General features: G+C 39.4%; 1 protein-coding gene across 1 annotated transcript in view; it reads right to left on the reverse strand.

Annotated features, from left to right (window-relative positions):
- ADCY2 (adenylate cyclase 2) overlaps window positions 1-17,279 on the reverse strand; it is a 207,547-nt gene that overhangs the window by 125,837 nt on the left and 64,431 nt on the right. Inside the window, exon 3 of the mRNA XM_030446098.1 lies at window positions 15,657-15,815. Coding sequence (XP_030301958.1) covers window positions 15,657-15,815 — 159 coding nt within the window. The remainder of the gene's footprint in view (window positions 1-15,656; window positions 15,816-17,279) is intronic.

Genomic DNA, 17,279 nt, shown 5'->3' on the forward strand with positions numbered 1-17,279 from the left:
GGGGGACTCAAACAGATGACAGGTTTGAAAAAAAGCAACAGATGGTTCTTACAATGCAGTTAAGCTGCTGAACTCCTTGTCTCAAGATGCTGTTAAGCAAGATGCAGTATACTGATGGGTGTTAAAAAAACAATCCCCAAACTAAAATTTTAAGAAGGCACAGATCAGAAAAAGAAGTAAGAAACAGCTCTGCAAGAAATAGGAAATAAGAAACAAACAGGGTATGGGGGGAAGTAGAAAGAAGAAATAAATAATGGGAGGAAGCTTTCAGCAATTTGAAAGGAGAACTTTAAATTCAGAAGAGTAAAATAAAATGGCAGATTTCTGACTTTTGCTAGTTTATAGTAAATATGAACTAAAGTGTGCCACTTTCAGATCTATCATCATGAAGTCCTATATTTCAGGAAGGGAGGTTTTATTTTTCTTCCTGTAGTGCAAAAAAAGCCAATTTAACTTCACACAATTCAACTGTGGAAGAGCATCTCAGACGCAGAGGAGCATCACCCTGAAGCAGCTGAGTGCAAAAGCAATCAAATCACAGATTTTCCAGCTCTTGCTTTACCTTTTAGCTCCTAAGTTCTCTAAGACACTCCATTATGCCTCACACCAAATCTTCCAAACTGAGCCTCTATCTTCCTAGAAGTGCTTTCACAAACTAACAGGCAATACCACTTTCTAGTGAGAATGGAAGGAATTGTGTCAGAGATTTGGGGGATGGAAAGAACATCCAATACTGCAGATTCCTTTTTAGAAGCTTTATTAGTTTAACTTGTTTCTAAAAACTTCTAACAACCTTTCTGGCTTGACCCTAATGCTCTGGGCTCAACTCTGCTCTTTATCCTCACATTCCTTTCAGTGTCCATGAAAAGAAGCTTAAAAAGTAACTCCTCTGCCTCCCAAGGACTGCCTGCAGCATTCCTTCACTGTCAGGTATCACATCAGCCCAGTAATTAGGGAGCAGCATTTTCATGCTTAGCTGCTACTATTGTGGCCGCCGGGAAGTCTGACACTGATGAGCAAATGCATAGTGAAAAATCTATTACTTTAGCATGCAGTAAATGTCTGCAACTCCAAGAAGGAGATTCAGAAATTTAATCTTCCTCACAATTAACACAGCTTATGGTTCCAGGACTTCCCATATCCTGCATGTCAATACAGAGGGAAGGGATGACCAGCAAAGGAGCTGCTCCCAGTTATGTGAGTATAACTTCTTCAAGTAGTGTTAAAGAGCAGAATGCCTTCTGTAGAGATATAGAGATGTGGAGATTTTGCAGATGTAAAAACACCAAGACCATGCTAATAAAAGAAATAAATGCACATAGTTTTCAAGGAGAAGTATATGGTTTCATTTACTTAACACACATGTTTATACTGATATATATAGCCAGCAAGCAATTCTGTGAACTTGCTTTTTCTAAGAGTGACCAAAAGAGAGTGCAAGACATCTAAATCATTAATTTTTAAAGATATTAAAGTTAAATCTTCATCATTATGATCAAAACAACCACTTCCTACACCAAAGCCATAATATATTTAAAATATAGAGAATCCTATTTGAAAATATATATATGGAGTTGCTGAATGTGGTCGCCTGAGAGAGGGAAAGCTGCTGTCGCTCCACATCTCCACAGCCATCCAGTTGTGAGGTGAAGGGGCACACATAAATAAAATGCATATATATATATATATATCTACCCAGAACCAGCCACGCAGAGCAACATAGACCACAAAACAACAGGAGGGCAAACACAAGCTGCACCAACATCCTGATCCTGCTCCCCTCTCCAGATGAGGAGGTCCAAAGCTATTTAGTATAAAATACATATGTAGATATATTACCTATCCTTCCGGTGACCGGCCATAGAAACCCAGTCTGTTCAGCAGTTGGGCCCTGGATCCCAACCCTCATGGACACACAGGTTTCTCTATGATCCAGCTCCCTCCATTAGCTAAACCAAACATCCTTTAGGCTCCTTGATACCTCACCCAGGCTTACAGCTTCATCTCCCACACACCAGCTAGTCTGGCCTGATCAGCAATCAGCAAAACACATATGCAACACAGTGGCTCCAGCTGCCCCTGCTCTTGAGCCTCTTTGCCTTTTAGCACCTTGCCCTTTAGCTGGTACATGGACTCCTCCAGTCTTTCCAGCTACTTCACCACAAACATCTGGGATCCTGGGAACAATGGTCTCTATTCCATGGTCTCCCCCTACACATATACAGGCACACAGAATACACGTGTCTCTTCATCTAGTAAGAAATGGAGGGTGAAGAGAACACAGGACAGAAAGAGTGGGTCAGGCAGAGGGCATGGCCAGATAACTGTACTGACCAGCAGCCTGATGACACATAATCAGCCCTTTTTGTTGTCTTATTCCTCTATTTTTTCATACTAGTTCCTCCTCAAAACCACTATGATCCCTCTCTCCCTTCCATCACCTTCGGTTCCTGTTCTAAAGAGCCCATAGTAAGTCTTGCACAATCCAAGAGATGCTTTATCACTGCATCCCATAATGAGACCCACAGCCTGCTGGCAGTGGCCCTCTTCATCTGTAGGTTGAGCTAGGGAGCAGTTCCTATTGACTCACCTGGTTGATGTTTGTTTTACCTAGACTTTGGAGCTAATGGCTGGCCTGTGACAGCCTAGTGAGGAGTTCTGTCCTATTTGCTCTGAGTTACTGTGGCTCCTCTGTCATGGTTTCCCTGTTTCTTCTTATTTTTGCAGATTGGCTTTTAGTTAACATAGACCTACCTGTCTATCCAGCTGATCCAAGCTGAGAAGACTCAGTGGAGTCTGGAAAGTACAGACACAAACATCACCAGAAGGTTGTGAAAAAGAAAAATTCCAAATCTCTTGCAAATGCAGGGACATGTTTTGTGGAGTTTTTTTAGGCTTTTGGGGTTTTTTTTTTGTTTTTCCAGAGAGAAGCAGCAGGGTACAGCTGCCATGGTTTCTCATCCCACTGGTAGCATGAGGATGGTTGGAGTCACTCCTGAAGCTGCTCCAGCATGGCCAAACATGGCTCTGCAGAAAACCTTCTGCTCCTTAACTGTGGTCTCCTCCCACCACCAAGAGAGAAAGCAGCAGAACTTTGCCTCTTGGAACACATCAGCATCATCCTTGGGCCCAAACCCTGCATCAGGCAAGTCAAATGCAGACCTGGGTCTAATGTTGGCTCTGCTGAGGAAAGGGGCATGGCAAAGTGGGATCTTTATTTGCACTCTGCTCTAACTTGAACAGGATTTTAAAGGTTACTATCAAAGGACTGTCAACACAGGTAGGTCCAGGGAGGATTCAGAACATGTTTACAGAGGTTGCTGTTTGCTCCCCAGTGTCTCAAGGTGGTCAACTCTGCCTATGTGCAAACCCAGGATTTAATTCAGGAATATTTTTAGCTAATACAGTTCAATAGAAGCTGAAATAACATAGGAGAGAGAAAATAGCTATAGAAAATGATTTAGGGGACTACGTGTGTAGCATGAGTAAGACTCTGAAGTCAATACCAGAAACCGCAGAAAAAGAATGATCTCTGAATTGAGTTCATCAGTGCAGCATCAATAAACTCAACTGAGGTGACAAAGTTAGCCAAAAAGCCAAGGAAAACATTCACTCTCTATACTGCTGGATAGGACTGAAAAAAAAAAAAAAGGTGTCAAAAAGGTGTCATCACTGGCAGCTGAACAACAAATAAAGCAATAAGAAAAAGCTTAGACCAAATAATGCAGAGCATTGAGCTTACCAAAGGTGCCTTATTACCCACCTTTTAATTTTTCAGCCTTCCACTTCTCTTACTTATTAGTATTTATGCTTTTGCCACCATTTTTGCATATATAATTTCAATTATAATAATATTCTGCAATAACGGTTTTATATTAGATATATGAAGTTATTTAATAGTAATTTATAATAATTTTGATTTCTCCTTTTTTCCCTTGTTCTTTCTGCTGCATGTTCTTTTTTTCACATGATCACCTCTGCTCTTTTAAGACTTCCAAAGTGCTATTCTCTGCTTATTTTACTAAAAAAAGAGTATGTGTAAGGAACCCAAGACAATCCCTAAGGGTCTTAACCAACCTGAATGGATTTGATGCTAAAAAATCAATTAAAAGTGAGAAATGAGTGAACCTAAATAGCGTGTTAGTGTGAAAGAAGCAAAATTGAAATGCCACCACTTCATTGCCCAGTTAGGCTCAGAGGACACCGTCACTACAGCAACAGCCTCTCCTGGGAGGCACACAGGGAACATGCCATCTCCTCTCCTGCCTGCTGGCCCCTGTGAGTTGGCTGGAGCAGGCAGAGAGCCCAGGAGCATTTCTTGTTGTTGCTATGGAATGCTCTTCCCAGAGGCCAAATATTAATGACGCTTTCCACAGGCCAAGCAGTGGGTAAGCATCCAAAACATCTCTGTCGGAAAAAAAAGAGCTTGTGTGTATGCATATGCAAAGGTCAACAACAGTCAGCCTTCAGCAAAACCCCAGCAGGCCTCTGGCAGAAGATGAAACCACCTCACCACCTCCATGCTAGAGGAAACAGGATTATTGCACACCTCCTATTTGGATCCAGAGCATGAAGCTCTCTAACACAAACTGCTGCAAACTTCCTTGAATAATCCAAGCAGTTTCACTAGAATTATGTGTGTGAGTAAATGCTCAACAGGACACACTCTCTTCTTGCCTGCAAAAACCCAATTACTGACCACCTATCAGTCTTAGTTCTGTGAGTTCACAAGCAGTTGAATCTTCAGGAGAACTATACTGGTTTTCCATTGAGAAGTCTAAATTATTTGTCCCACTCAGAAACTAGAAGAGTCCATGCAGATGACCTGTAGGAAATATGCAGTGTAAAGTCTTTGGTATAGTCTTGTATAAACTGAAAGCAGATAAACATGATTTAATTTGTGTAACTAGTGAGAGGCAGGGGACAGACATGATTCCTTCTCAGGACCACACAGAACTGATGCTACTCACCAGGTGAGGATGTACCTTGAGAAGGGAAAGAATAGGTTAGATATTAGAAAGAATTTCTTCACGGAGAGGGTGATTAGGCTATGGAATGGACTGCCCGGTGAGGTGGTAGATTCTCCGTCCCTGGAAACATTTAAAAAAAGACTGGATGTGGCACTCAGTGCCATGGTCTAGCAACTGCTCCGGTGGGTCAAGGGTTGGACTAGATGATCTCTGAGGTCCCTTCCAACCCGGCTAATTCTATGATTCTATGATTCTATGATATGCTGTGTAAAACTGAAGGAGCAATCCCTGAGAAGAATTAGGAGTTACTTCAGGGTGTGGGTTGCAGATGATGTCCTCCAGCCATGTCTCTGCTGGTAAACAAGACTGGAAGGGTCTTTTGAGCTCTGCGATCATCACTGCTATATGGCTGCTATCACTAGCCCCATATTGATTGGGGCCAACCAACATTTTCCCAGAGCTTTGACAGATCCTAGGGGAGACAACATGTCAGGAATTATTCAGAGAAAGTTGACACCTGCCAGGAAGAAAAAAGGAAAGGGAGTTCAGGCAGGTGAACATGATCTGTGCTCTGCCACCCAGCTCCAGGGCCAGCGAATGGCTCCCCTTCTACCAGCAGCAAAGCTGTAGCTAAGACAACAAAACAAAACAAAAGCAGGTGGCAGAAGATTGTGTTACCTCCACTGCTTCTGGCTTCCACTAGTTTTCTTGGGAACATTAACTGATTCCATCACACACTACCACAGTGCCTGCAACATTGGTTGGCACCTGGATGCTGTTGATGATAATTAAAAGCCAGACAGCTCTGAAGCCAGTGTTTTAATGAAACACACTGAGGACCAACATGTGGGAGAAGTGGGCTGAGGAAAACATGGGCTAGCCAAGGGCTAGTGTAAATGAACACTGACAGAAATGCACAGGAGTGCTAATCCTGGAGGGTGGCTGGAAGAGAAATTACTTCTGCCTGAGCTCAGAAGACAAATAAAATGATTACATTCTATTGCAGGTGTCTCCTAATAGATGGGGGTTGAACCACTGCAACTTCAGGAAGTCAGTAATTCAGGGAGGGTGGCATCTCAGCTGGATTCTGATACAACAAAATTGTTTGTGCTCCTGATCCTCCTTACTTTATATTGTACAAAAGTGGCTGACAAGATGGCAAAATTTATCCATATCTTGATAGTGAAAGGCCTTTTTCTTCTACTGAATTCTTGAAAATAGTGTGGAGGGATAGGTGATAACTCTACAAGTACACAAAGCAACAAAGCCTAGCGTGAGTATCTCACCCAGAATTTTATGCTTCAGCTACAATAAGTAATTCACAATGAACTTGACAAATAATACCAAGCTGTGAAACCACTGTGGAACTTAAAAGGGTAGGCAATGGCTGTGAAAATGGAAAGAAAACAGCAAAACTAACTCAATTGAAGGAATTAAAGATTCTTTACTCTAGAAAAATTACCTGGAAGGACAGTGTGACAAAAATTGTGAATTCATAGATTTAGCCTTTCACTGCTAAGTTATTCATGTGAATGTTATCCTTAAAAGGATGTGGAATACAACTCCCTTGAGGTGCATTTAGTTACTGCTCCAGCAATGTTTTAGGGAAGAGGGAGGCAGAGCTGGTACAACACGCCTCTTCTGTTCCAGTTTAGAAGCACTGGAATTTTCAATCACTTGTTTAACTGGCTTATGTTCTGGAGGTATAGCAGCTTTAGGATTGAACATTCTAAATATAGCCTTCTTATAATTTAATTTATATACAAAAGTGTCACAGCTTAGGAGTTTGGGCGGACCACAAACCAAAGGAGAGGATTACTCTCTATTCCACCCACACACACACAAAGGAAGATAAAAGGGGGAACAAAGACAGGAGACTTGATGTTGGAAAATGAAAACAACTGGGGACAATTTTACTAGCACAGGGGAAAGAAAACAACATAAGAGATAAAGTAACAAAAAATACAGGTTTATAGAAATACATATATACAACCCATCCTGGATGCTGGCAGGGACAGGTGCCTGAGGGCCCCTTGTGGCAGGGCTGACTCAGGAGGGGGCTCCATGGCTCTTCCCAGCACCTGATGGATGTGGGCTCTGGAGATCAGGGGGAGAGCTGGGGGTAAAGGAGTGCAGGGACAGAAAGAGGAGAAGCTGCCTGAGCTTTATAGAGTATGGGCAGGAAATGAAGGGAATAGACCCCTCTGTGTTCTGCCCCTCTCAGAATCTGAAAGCCCTCCTTCTTTAGTTCCTCATGTTCAAACGATAACAATAAGGACTATGGACTTGCTCATCAAATAAATCTATATCTTGGAAAGTTAAAACTGCTGAAAATTTGTAATTTTTAGAATAAGAAATATAAGCTAAATTAGTATAAAAGTGATAAATATAAAGGTGAAATTCATTGATGATAAAAATATTAACTTCAATGGAGTAGGCACAAAAAGCAACCAGACCTTTCATTAAAGCTTAAGAATAAATGCTAACTGGAGACATTTCCATGATTTTTTAATTTTTTTTTTAAAGGAGGCATTTATTACTTATCTTCTGTGGTTGATTTCCTACACATCTCACCAGAATAATTTTCTATACATTTCTTAGGTGCTGATTCTGGACTGCAGGTAAGTGCTGCTTTTGAAAACCCACAGGGCTTCCTGCACACGTGATTTCACTTCACCATGGTATTGCAATTCTCAGCCATTGCAAATTTTCCACCATATTAAGTATTGCAGGTCTTCTTCACAGCCTTAAGGACCTTGTGGAAGATGTTCACATTCTCCATGCTAATATCTGAAAACTATGAAATGCAATTATTCATTCTCCTACAGATCCATACTCTTGTAGTTAAGAGGGGTCTTCATAAGCATATTCAAACTGTGCAGATTGTCTTAAATGAAATGAATGAAATACAAAGTATACCAGAATACTGTAAAAAAGTTACGAAAACCAGCAGATGACATTTCAATATCTGCCTAGGTATAAGCATAAAATCAGAACTAAAGAAATATGCTCAACATTAAAAAGTATGCCTACTGTATTGTGCTACACAGGATATAGTATTCCTCCCTCAAACTGGTTTGCAGCTGCACCATAACATGGTGAGAGAGACTGCTGCCAGGGTGGGAAGAGCAAAGAGAAAAAGAGGCAAGGGATGGGAAAGCAACAGTTGCTACTACAAGAAATAGAGTCTTCCTCCTTTAAGAGCAGCCACTTCCCTCAGCAGGGATAACAGCAACTTATTTCATTGAACAGTGCAGGAGAAAGCAAGAGTTGTTTAAGCTGCATTATCTTCATGAATAACCCCATCTCCTTCAAAATAAGGTATTCAAGGGAGAAGGATAAGGGCAGCTCACAGTATCAGCTTTTATCCATTCAGACTTGTCAAATTCCTATGTGCTTCAGGCTTTCAGTTCGTGGCTATTCAGCCTCAGGGGCTATACAATAATGAATATACTTAAAGACATGGTCTTTTTTTCCAGCCTTATTTTAATAAACATCATTTTTTCTTGTACTGCATGATAACAGCATAAGCCAACTCCTGTTCTATTTCTGAGCCCCAGAGTAGCACAGTGGGGCTTCTTCTATCAGCCAGTGAATACTGATACTGTTTATTTTTATTTTGCATAAAATATTTTTTGTAAATATCATCACCTATTAAAGATGTTCAGTTAACAGATGAGTGTAAATCAGTGGTCTAAGCAAAAGGCATATGTCTGTGTGTTCCATGTTGATTAGAACATCTAAATGTGTATTACAGATGCCATATCAAAATTGCCCATCTTTAAAAATCAGGTCACCATCAGATACTGTCTGTTACATATTTTTCTAGAAGCTGATGAGCTGATGAGAAGCACTATTAACTCTGGAACACCTAACTAGATCTATGGAAATATTTGTAATGTAGATATGGTCTGTTCTTTTAGAGATTTCCCTTAAGAATTAATTGCATGTTAACACATTGTCCTGGTTTGGGCCAGGATAAAGGTGATTTTCTGTCTTGTACTTTTGCTTTTAGCTAAGTCTCTTGTAAGTAGTTGCACTTGCTGAAATTAACAGCAAGTTCCTCAGACAGTGTGTGCTTCTAGAACTGATAACACTCAATGTTTATATTTACAGCTAGAGACTGGGATGCAGAGCCAAGGACACTGCTCAGCTCTGAAGAAAACATTTACCCTCCAGAAGGAGTAAAGAGATCCCACCTGCAGCCCTCCTTTGGGGAGGAACAGACAAGATAGATGCCAGAATTGACCAGAGTATTCCATCCCATATACGTCATACTCAGTATAAATTTGAGGCATCACGAGGGCCAAGCCATGATTTCCTGCTTCCAGCTGCCTGCCCTTCCTGCCTTTCCTGCTTCCCTTCCCTCACCCAGCATCCTGGAAGGATTCCGTCCGTTCGTCTGCCTGTGGTCTTGATCCGTGCCAGCCCATATCTGTGTGTTCCTGCCTCCAGCTCCCGACTGCCGCCGACTCCAGGAGTCCAGCCTGGACTTTCCCAGGGCTGCCCTGCAGCCTTGGTGGTGACGTGAGAGTTAGTGGGGGAAAAGAGGGGAGGAATGTGGTTTCCATTTTCCTGTATATTTGTATATATTTAGTAATTTTTCCTATTTATCATTATTGTTTCATTAAAGTTGTGTAGTTTAGTTTCCAACCCATAAGTCTCTCTCCCTTATTCTCTCTTTCTTTATCAAGGAGGAGAGAGATTAATAGGGAGCGTCTGTTATTCGGTTTAATTGCCGGGCCAGTGTTAAACCGTGACACACATTAAGCATGAATCTTGATGGAAATAGTAATGTAATTATTGTTAGGATAAATGATCAAAAGCTGTATACACATGCAAACACACCTAGAGGAGCACAGAGGGGACAGGAACCATCAGCACAGGAGCCACCAGCTCACCTGCACAAGCCCAGAGGGACACAGAGGCACAGAAAGGCAGGCAGGAACCCAAATTAAGGAGTCAGAGGAATGGACACCCTGCCCGGGTCTCTCTCCAGGCTGTCCTAGAGGAACATACTCACTGTCCAGGTGTGACAACCACCCCCATGGATCACCAGGACCAGCTCTTCAAATAACCTCTTGGGCTAAGGGAGGCCACTGCCCAGTGGCATGGGCACACATGATGGATGTACTGAAATGTAAAACTTATTATGGGATGTTCAGGGCAGAAACCAAAGGTAGGGAAAGGGAGGAGTCGTGGTGGTTTGGGGAGGGACAACAAAATAAAGGCATAATAGAGGGATAAGAAGATAAAAGGAATAAGTTGCATGTAAACACATTACTTGTTGGTATGCTGGCCAGACAGAGGGCCTGTCTGACCACAGCAATATGTCCTTCTTCTCATTAACTCCATTTCCAACTCTGGAGGGGCTGCAACATGCTAATAAAATTATCTATATAACTTTAAAGAATGTCTGTAAAATTTAATCTATCAAAATTTTCAAAGAATAGGTAGGGTCCCTTGGCAGACTGCATAAACAAGCCCCAAACAGAGCCATCTGGACCATGGGCACTATACACAGGAACTAAGTGGTTCTAGTACCAAACAAGTTAGAGACTCAAACTAGTCTCAAGAAAGTTCAAATGACATTCAAATGAGCAGGAAGATTTGCCTGATTACTAAGTTACAAATCAATGGCAAAGGCCTATGAAGGAAGAAATGCAAACAAACCAACAGTGGCTTGAAATAGGGAATGTAGTTTTATAAAAATAAATATGTATTTCTTAGTGACTACAGATCTTGAAACAAATTATACCAAAAGTTCATTAATCAAAAATCAAGCAGAAACCATGATCTGAATGCACACTAACACTAGTTAGTACATATATATCAGCAGATCATAGAAGAGTGAAGTAGCCGTTTCATTTTTTGTTGTCCATAGCATGTAGGATAAAATTTAAATTGCAGTGGGAGACATCAGCCAAGTTATGGTAAATGCACAAGAGCATAATGAGGTAGGCTTGGGATTTCCCAATCCAAACAATGTTGAAAGCAGAAAAAATTTCATTTTAGCATTTGTTTTTGTTCACCAGGAAAGAAAATTATCTTAAGATTTATCCAGGCTAACAGGAAAGAACTGATCACACAAGCAAAGATCAAGCACTACTCACATAAAAGTGCTACAAATTATTTCTTTTTGCTAATGTGCATTTTTAACAGACTCCTGCCAAAAATGTATATATATATATTAACATGAATGCTGCAAGTTACAATATTGTGCCTCTGAAACAGACCTCTTTTACAGTGCTGCAAGGAGCTGCCAAAAAATTCAAAAAGGTAAGGAAAACTAGCTTAAAGGAAAAAAACAAACAAACAAAAACAAAACCCACAAAACCAATCAAACAAAACCCAGTTACTTTGTAGTTATTTAGCCAAGGTTTGGAAAACATTTAGCTACAGCTAGTGAAAAAAAAAAGATTTTAAGAGCAACAAAATTGCTTGTTGAGAGATAAAAACACCATCACTTTTTAAAAGACTGAAAAATATCCACACTCCTCATAAACAATATAGGGGAAAGAAAAATTGAAGCTTATAGGATTCTTAAAGATTTTGGCTCACTCTTTTTAATAAATTAAGAAGAAAATTACCTCTAATGAGAGTATCAACCCATTACAGTCTCAGAATGGTTGAGCAGTTACTAGAAGAGCAGGAATAGCAAGTATTTGATTAGAATCTGTTCTGGTTTGAGGAGTAACATGTTATGTGTTTATAGCAATGGATGGCAGTGAAATACTTTCCATTCCAGCAATAACCGAAAGGGATGTTAAGATGCAAAGTTCTTCTGAGCCAAACCCCCTAACACTGTATCTTGAGTCATTTTCTCTTGCTGCACTTCTAACCACCAGGCTCCCAGGAGCAGATAGAACATTGCCTGTTTGGCAGTAGAACCCTCACCTGGAGGGACAGGGCAGAGTCATGGATTCCAGACCATGAACCTTGTAAGGGTTAGGAAGAAAAACTTCAAGAGAAAAACCCCAAACCACACGTACGCAGTTACTGTTCCAATAAACTGACTGAAACAGAGGACTCTTTTTCATCTTCTTTGTCACAGGTCCCAAAGCTGTGCATTAAACTTCCTACAGAACTGCAGGGGCCACCAGCTGGGTGTTTTACTGTAGAGCCTGTGTCTCCATCCTAAGCACAGCAGCACACTAAAGCCCTTTTGCTTCGTAGACTTCCCCCACTGTTAGCATTTGGCACTGCTGCAGCTGCTCCTGGCACGTTGCTCTTAAGGTTAAGGTCCACTTCGAAAGAAAAATGTCGACAAAGCACAAAGAAGGACTCAAAGAAGAGCTGTGCAAGTGATTAAATGCTTAGCTGGTGCAAAAGTAGGCAACTCATTTATTCTGCTGACAAAAAGGGTTATGAAGCGAATTCATGATAGTCTAGAACTACTCTCCTGTGAGAAACAGAAATTGGGTCTGTCAGTCTACTGGCCAAATAATGAGTTGGATGACCAGTCTAGATAAATTCCTGTTAGGAATGATGAACACAATTTTAATACTGACAGTCAACAACCACAGAAAAAATATGGAGGTTTGTGGAAGATCATCTCCCTCATTGCCAATTTTTAAACTAAGGTGGATTCCCTTTCCTGAAAAGACATGCATACATCAAACAAAAAGTAGTTTATGTAATCAGCAGAGAGTGTTTTGAAGGATTTGTTATCCCAGCAGGAGGTTTTTATCTCAGTATCCCTGACTGCAACCAACACTGGATAATCAAGAGCATGCTAAACCTTTCAGCTTTACTGAAGCCAGTTTTGGGTCTAAAACATTACAGAGGACAACAAAAGGGATGACAAAACCCGTAAGTTAGGCTTTGCTGAACTCAAATTAAATAAATGCTTCTGAGCATTGATTTTTCTCTGCTGATATTCTGAAGGTTGATTAACTTCCAAAATGCTATGGGATGACAACCAGATTTACTGGAAAATGATGAAAAATTGGAGAGGGTCCAGCAGAGGGCTACAAAAAGTACTATAGGATAGGAGAACTTGACATCAGAAGAAAGACTGGAAAAATGGGTTTTTTTCATCCAAGAGAACAGAAAGTTCAGAGAAGATTTAATCAAAATCTTCCAATACATAGGAAGTAATTATAAAGGATATGCAGGTACTCTCTAGAGGATACTCACTCTATATATGGGATATATATGCTATGATATGTGTGGTTTACCTACAGGTACTTTTGTTTCACCACTGTCTTCCTGCTTCTACTGGTTCCCTATTTGTCCTCTAGAAAAAAACAGTCATTCCAGAAGGAAAATGCACCGTGCATTGCTAACACTGTCTTTTTATTTTCTGCTTTGTGGAGACAAATCAGTATTCCTGAAATCAAAATAGTATATTTTTGACAAAGCTAAGTGTAGCTCCACAAACCAGATTTATTTTTCCTAGTCCTGAACAGGTCTTTCCCAGACCTTCTAATTTCAGCCTACTGGTAGTTCCTCGCCTTTAGGTTTTAGTGACCAAGCTCTGCAAAGTAGCTTCAGTCCAGGCCTCACCAATATATATCATGCACACATATATATAACTATTATTATTTAATTGCTTTGTGTTGTTTTGGTTTTGGGGTTTTTTCCCCCAAAAAAGCCAATTCAACAGCATGGTACTTTTATACAACTATACCCCAGCTTTTTGTTGTTGTTACAACACACTTATCCTATACCAGTTTGAAGTATATCATTGACAAATGGTAATTCTCTTTTTAGTTTAATTGGTATCATGAATCTCATCCTTTATTTGTGGTCTCATTTTACAAAAGCAGGGAACACAAATAGTTTTTTGCTTACAATCCAAACTATAAACAATAGTAAACTAAAAGTGCACAGAGGACAAATGCACTGTGATCATGGCATGAGGTCCCTTACACATTCATAATACAGTGCACTCAATGCTTCCAGTAACTGCCAAATTGTTGAGATTATTTAATATATTTTTCAAAGAGACACTAGAAAATTAATAACATCCTGGAAATTAAATAATCTTAACGAATTTACAAATTTCTCAAGGATCTCCACACTTTCTGAATGAAACAGGAAATTACAGAAGAAATGAAAGCCACTAATTGTACGTCACAGCCCATGACTTCTTAATTTTGACTTTGGAGTCATAATGTGTCTAAAAATACAACATTTTCTGGAAGTACTGTTTTAAATACACCAAGTTTTAATGGTTGAGAAATACAGTTTAGAAATACAGAAAAATAAATAAATTCTGGAAACAGAAACTTTAACCGAAAACTCTTTTAGGGAAGAAGTGGCAAACATTAATACTGTTATAGAAATACATCTATGCCTACAATAAAATCCATAGGTTGATGTAAATCCACAAATAATATTTTCCCTGATTTATTCCACTACAGCTATCAATAACTATATTACTGAATTATAAAACTACTGCATTGACTGTAGATGACCCCAGTCTTTGCCTAAGATACAGCTCAACTTGGCAACCTCCACGAAAAGCACAACTCAAACCAGCAAGAGAAAAACAAACCCACTTATCTCACCATTTCCAATTTCTTTAAAGATCTAAATCCTAGAACATATTTTGTTGACGAGACTTCAATCTCATATCCATACAACAGATCTGCAGACATATCTCGAAATAAATTGAACAACTTGTAAAATCATGGCAATTTTGAAGTTATCCTTTGAGGCACAATGTTTTTTAAAAATGAAAAGTTTTTTTTTAAATAAGGCTCAAGAAGAAACTATTTGCTTCATTCTTCATGCTAGTCACAATAAATGGTATGAAGAATAGTATTTTTCTTGTTCTACTGGATTTTTACAAAAATGTCATTTTAAGCTTCAGTGTAATTTTGATGCAAAAGCTAAAATAATTCAGTTTCCTTAAAATCACATAACTGAAAAACCCCTCATGCATCTGCTTTTCAAAATGAAATCTGAATTTTTCCTAACAATACGAATGTCTATCAATGACAGCTGGGATCATCACAGTACTACAGCAAAAACTCTCGTATTTCACCATTTAAGAGATCTTCTGCAAAACAGTAAAGTAAACCAACTCCTAATATTTGGATTTTTAAAAATTACTATTATTATTACTCCAAAGTATGTCATGTAGTATAGTACCAAAGTTGAGTTACAAGCCAAGACTCAACTGCAAACACTGGTGAGTTCCCTAAATATCATGGAGCTTGGAGCCTGTCACTACCCTTCAACCATGGCCAAGAGGAGGCTTTAAAATTCCTATACATGGCTGAGCAGACAAGCCCTGTAACAGACTCCGAGAGGGTCTTAACAACAGATCTTTAATGCAGCAGATCTCAGGGTATTCATTTAATGAATCTAGAGCATTTTTGAATCAAGGGTAACATTATTACCTGGGAAAAACCCTTACTCTTGAAAGGCTTTAATGAGGTGAGGAAAGGAACAATTTGGTTTACATACCAGAGTGCTAATGCATCTCCCACAATATGGCTGCATCTCAAGTAATATTAGTTTTTACAATGGTAATGTAGATTCTACCACTTCAGTGTATGACTCAGCAAGACATAACAGCACCGACACCCTCATTATTTAAAAAGTGAATTAAGTCTGTAGCAATTCAGAAATTTAAAAATCACTTCATACTCCCAAGCACCCACTGAGGCACTCCTGGCTCATTTACCAGGCTGTTCAGTGCACAGTTAATAATTAATTCCACAAAGCACCTACCTGCCAAACCAAGTGCTCCTTTACATCTGTACCTGATAGACAGACGCTCAGCACAATCGTATGAGATGCAGAGGTCAAGATGCTGGCAACTATAGCATCCCTCATGTTGAAGGGCAGCATGGTGTACACCACAAAAATAATGAACAAGAAAAATGATACCTGCAAGAGACAGCAAAACAAAGCATGTTAAATAAATGGAATAACATTTAAAAGCTAGCATTAAATTTTGAATTGCCTTCAGAATAAAGTTAGGCATCAGTTTTTTAAACAAAACTTACTGCTAGCCACTGCAGAAAATTGATTTAGGAAGAATCCATTATAAAAAGTGTTGGAAAATTCACACTATATTTGATTTTAAAAACACAGTTTTGAGACACTACACCATGGTTTGAGAACTACACAAAGCTTGAAACTTTTCAAACTTAACTTCAAATTTACCTTTTCACATTTTATTAACACTCTTTTTACCATTAAGAGTGCAAGTCTCATGGGACGTGGTTTCTGACTGTGAACTGCATTGCAAAACAATTGGCTAAACCCTTCCAAAGGGCCTAGATTTCAATGCAGAGAGATTTTCTTCATACCTGATTCACTAAAAATTCACAATTTAACGTAACATGACATTATGCAAAAAAGCCCAAGGTTATTCAAGCATTTTGCTTTCATGAGATTATACTTCATGTGTATCTATGTGACATATGTAAAATTCCATTAAACTATTAAAACATTCCATTAAAGCATTTATTATGGAAAAAAACTTCAAATAATCACAGCCCATAAGCAGAATTTAGTGTTAGCTTCTTTTAAAGAGTAACAGCATCCACACTAGCTTTATGGAACACTCTACAAATGCACAGCCCAACCCTTAACAGCAAAAGGGATTCTTTCACTGTATACACAAAAGATTACACATTGAGGGTATGCATATGTTCCAAACTCCACCACAATCCTAAGAAAATGTAACTGGATTTGTGACACGGATTTTGCACACATAAGTAAGTAGGCAATTCCAAAAATGTTCCAGCTTGTGTATAAACATATTTGTACTTAAGCCCTTCCATCACTTTCTGTTGACTTACAAGCCTATTCACCATCTAACAGCTGTATACACACACTATTTAATTCAGAAAGCAACCAAGCAGATATGAGCAATAGGAATTTGCTGCTCACTTCTCTTACTGTCAGTTTGCTTTCTTCACATCTGCATGTGATGATTCCATGGTCAAAACACTCAGAAACACTCAGTGTGTGTCTTTGTGGTGAAGGCTCAGTTATTAAGAACTGGTCAGCCTAGCTTCCATTCCTGGAGCACCAACAAAATAATAAAACAGTTGATAATCAAGAGTTCTGAAAGTTAATAAAAATGTCAAAAATAGATAGTGTGATTTTGTTGAGAACAAATAATATTAAAACAATCTTGTCTTCTCTCACAGTATCAGGTCTCAGGGTAGGGGTAAAACCTGAATAATGAGCTAGGCAGCAACATGGCATGTAAAAGGTCCTCTAATAGAGGCATAATGAAAGACAGAGGCTAAATACCTTACCAGCACGTAAGATAAGCTGCCTAAGACATGCTTCCAATTAAAAAAATTGGTTTGAAGAAGAATCCTTGAGCCTAGTCTT

This window comes from Calypte anna, chromosome 2 (assembly GCF_003957555.1).
Source record: "Calypte anna isolate BGI_N300 chromosome 2, bCalAnn1_v1.p, whole genome shotgun sequence".
In the NCBI taxonomy this organism is placed as follows: Eukaryota; Metazoa; Chordata; class Aves; order Apodiformes; family Trochilidae; genus Calypte; species Calypte anna.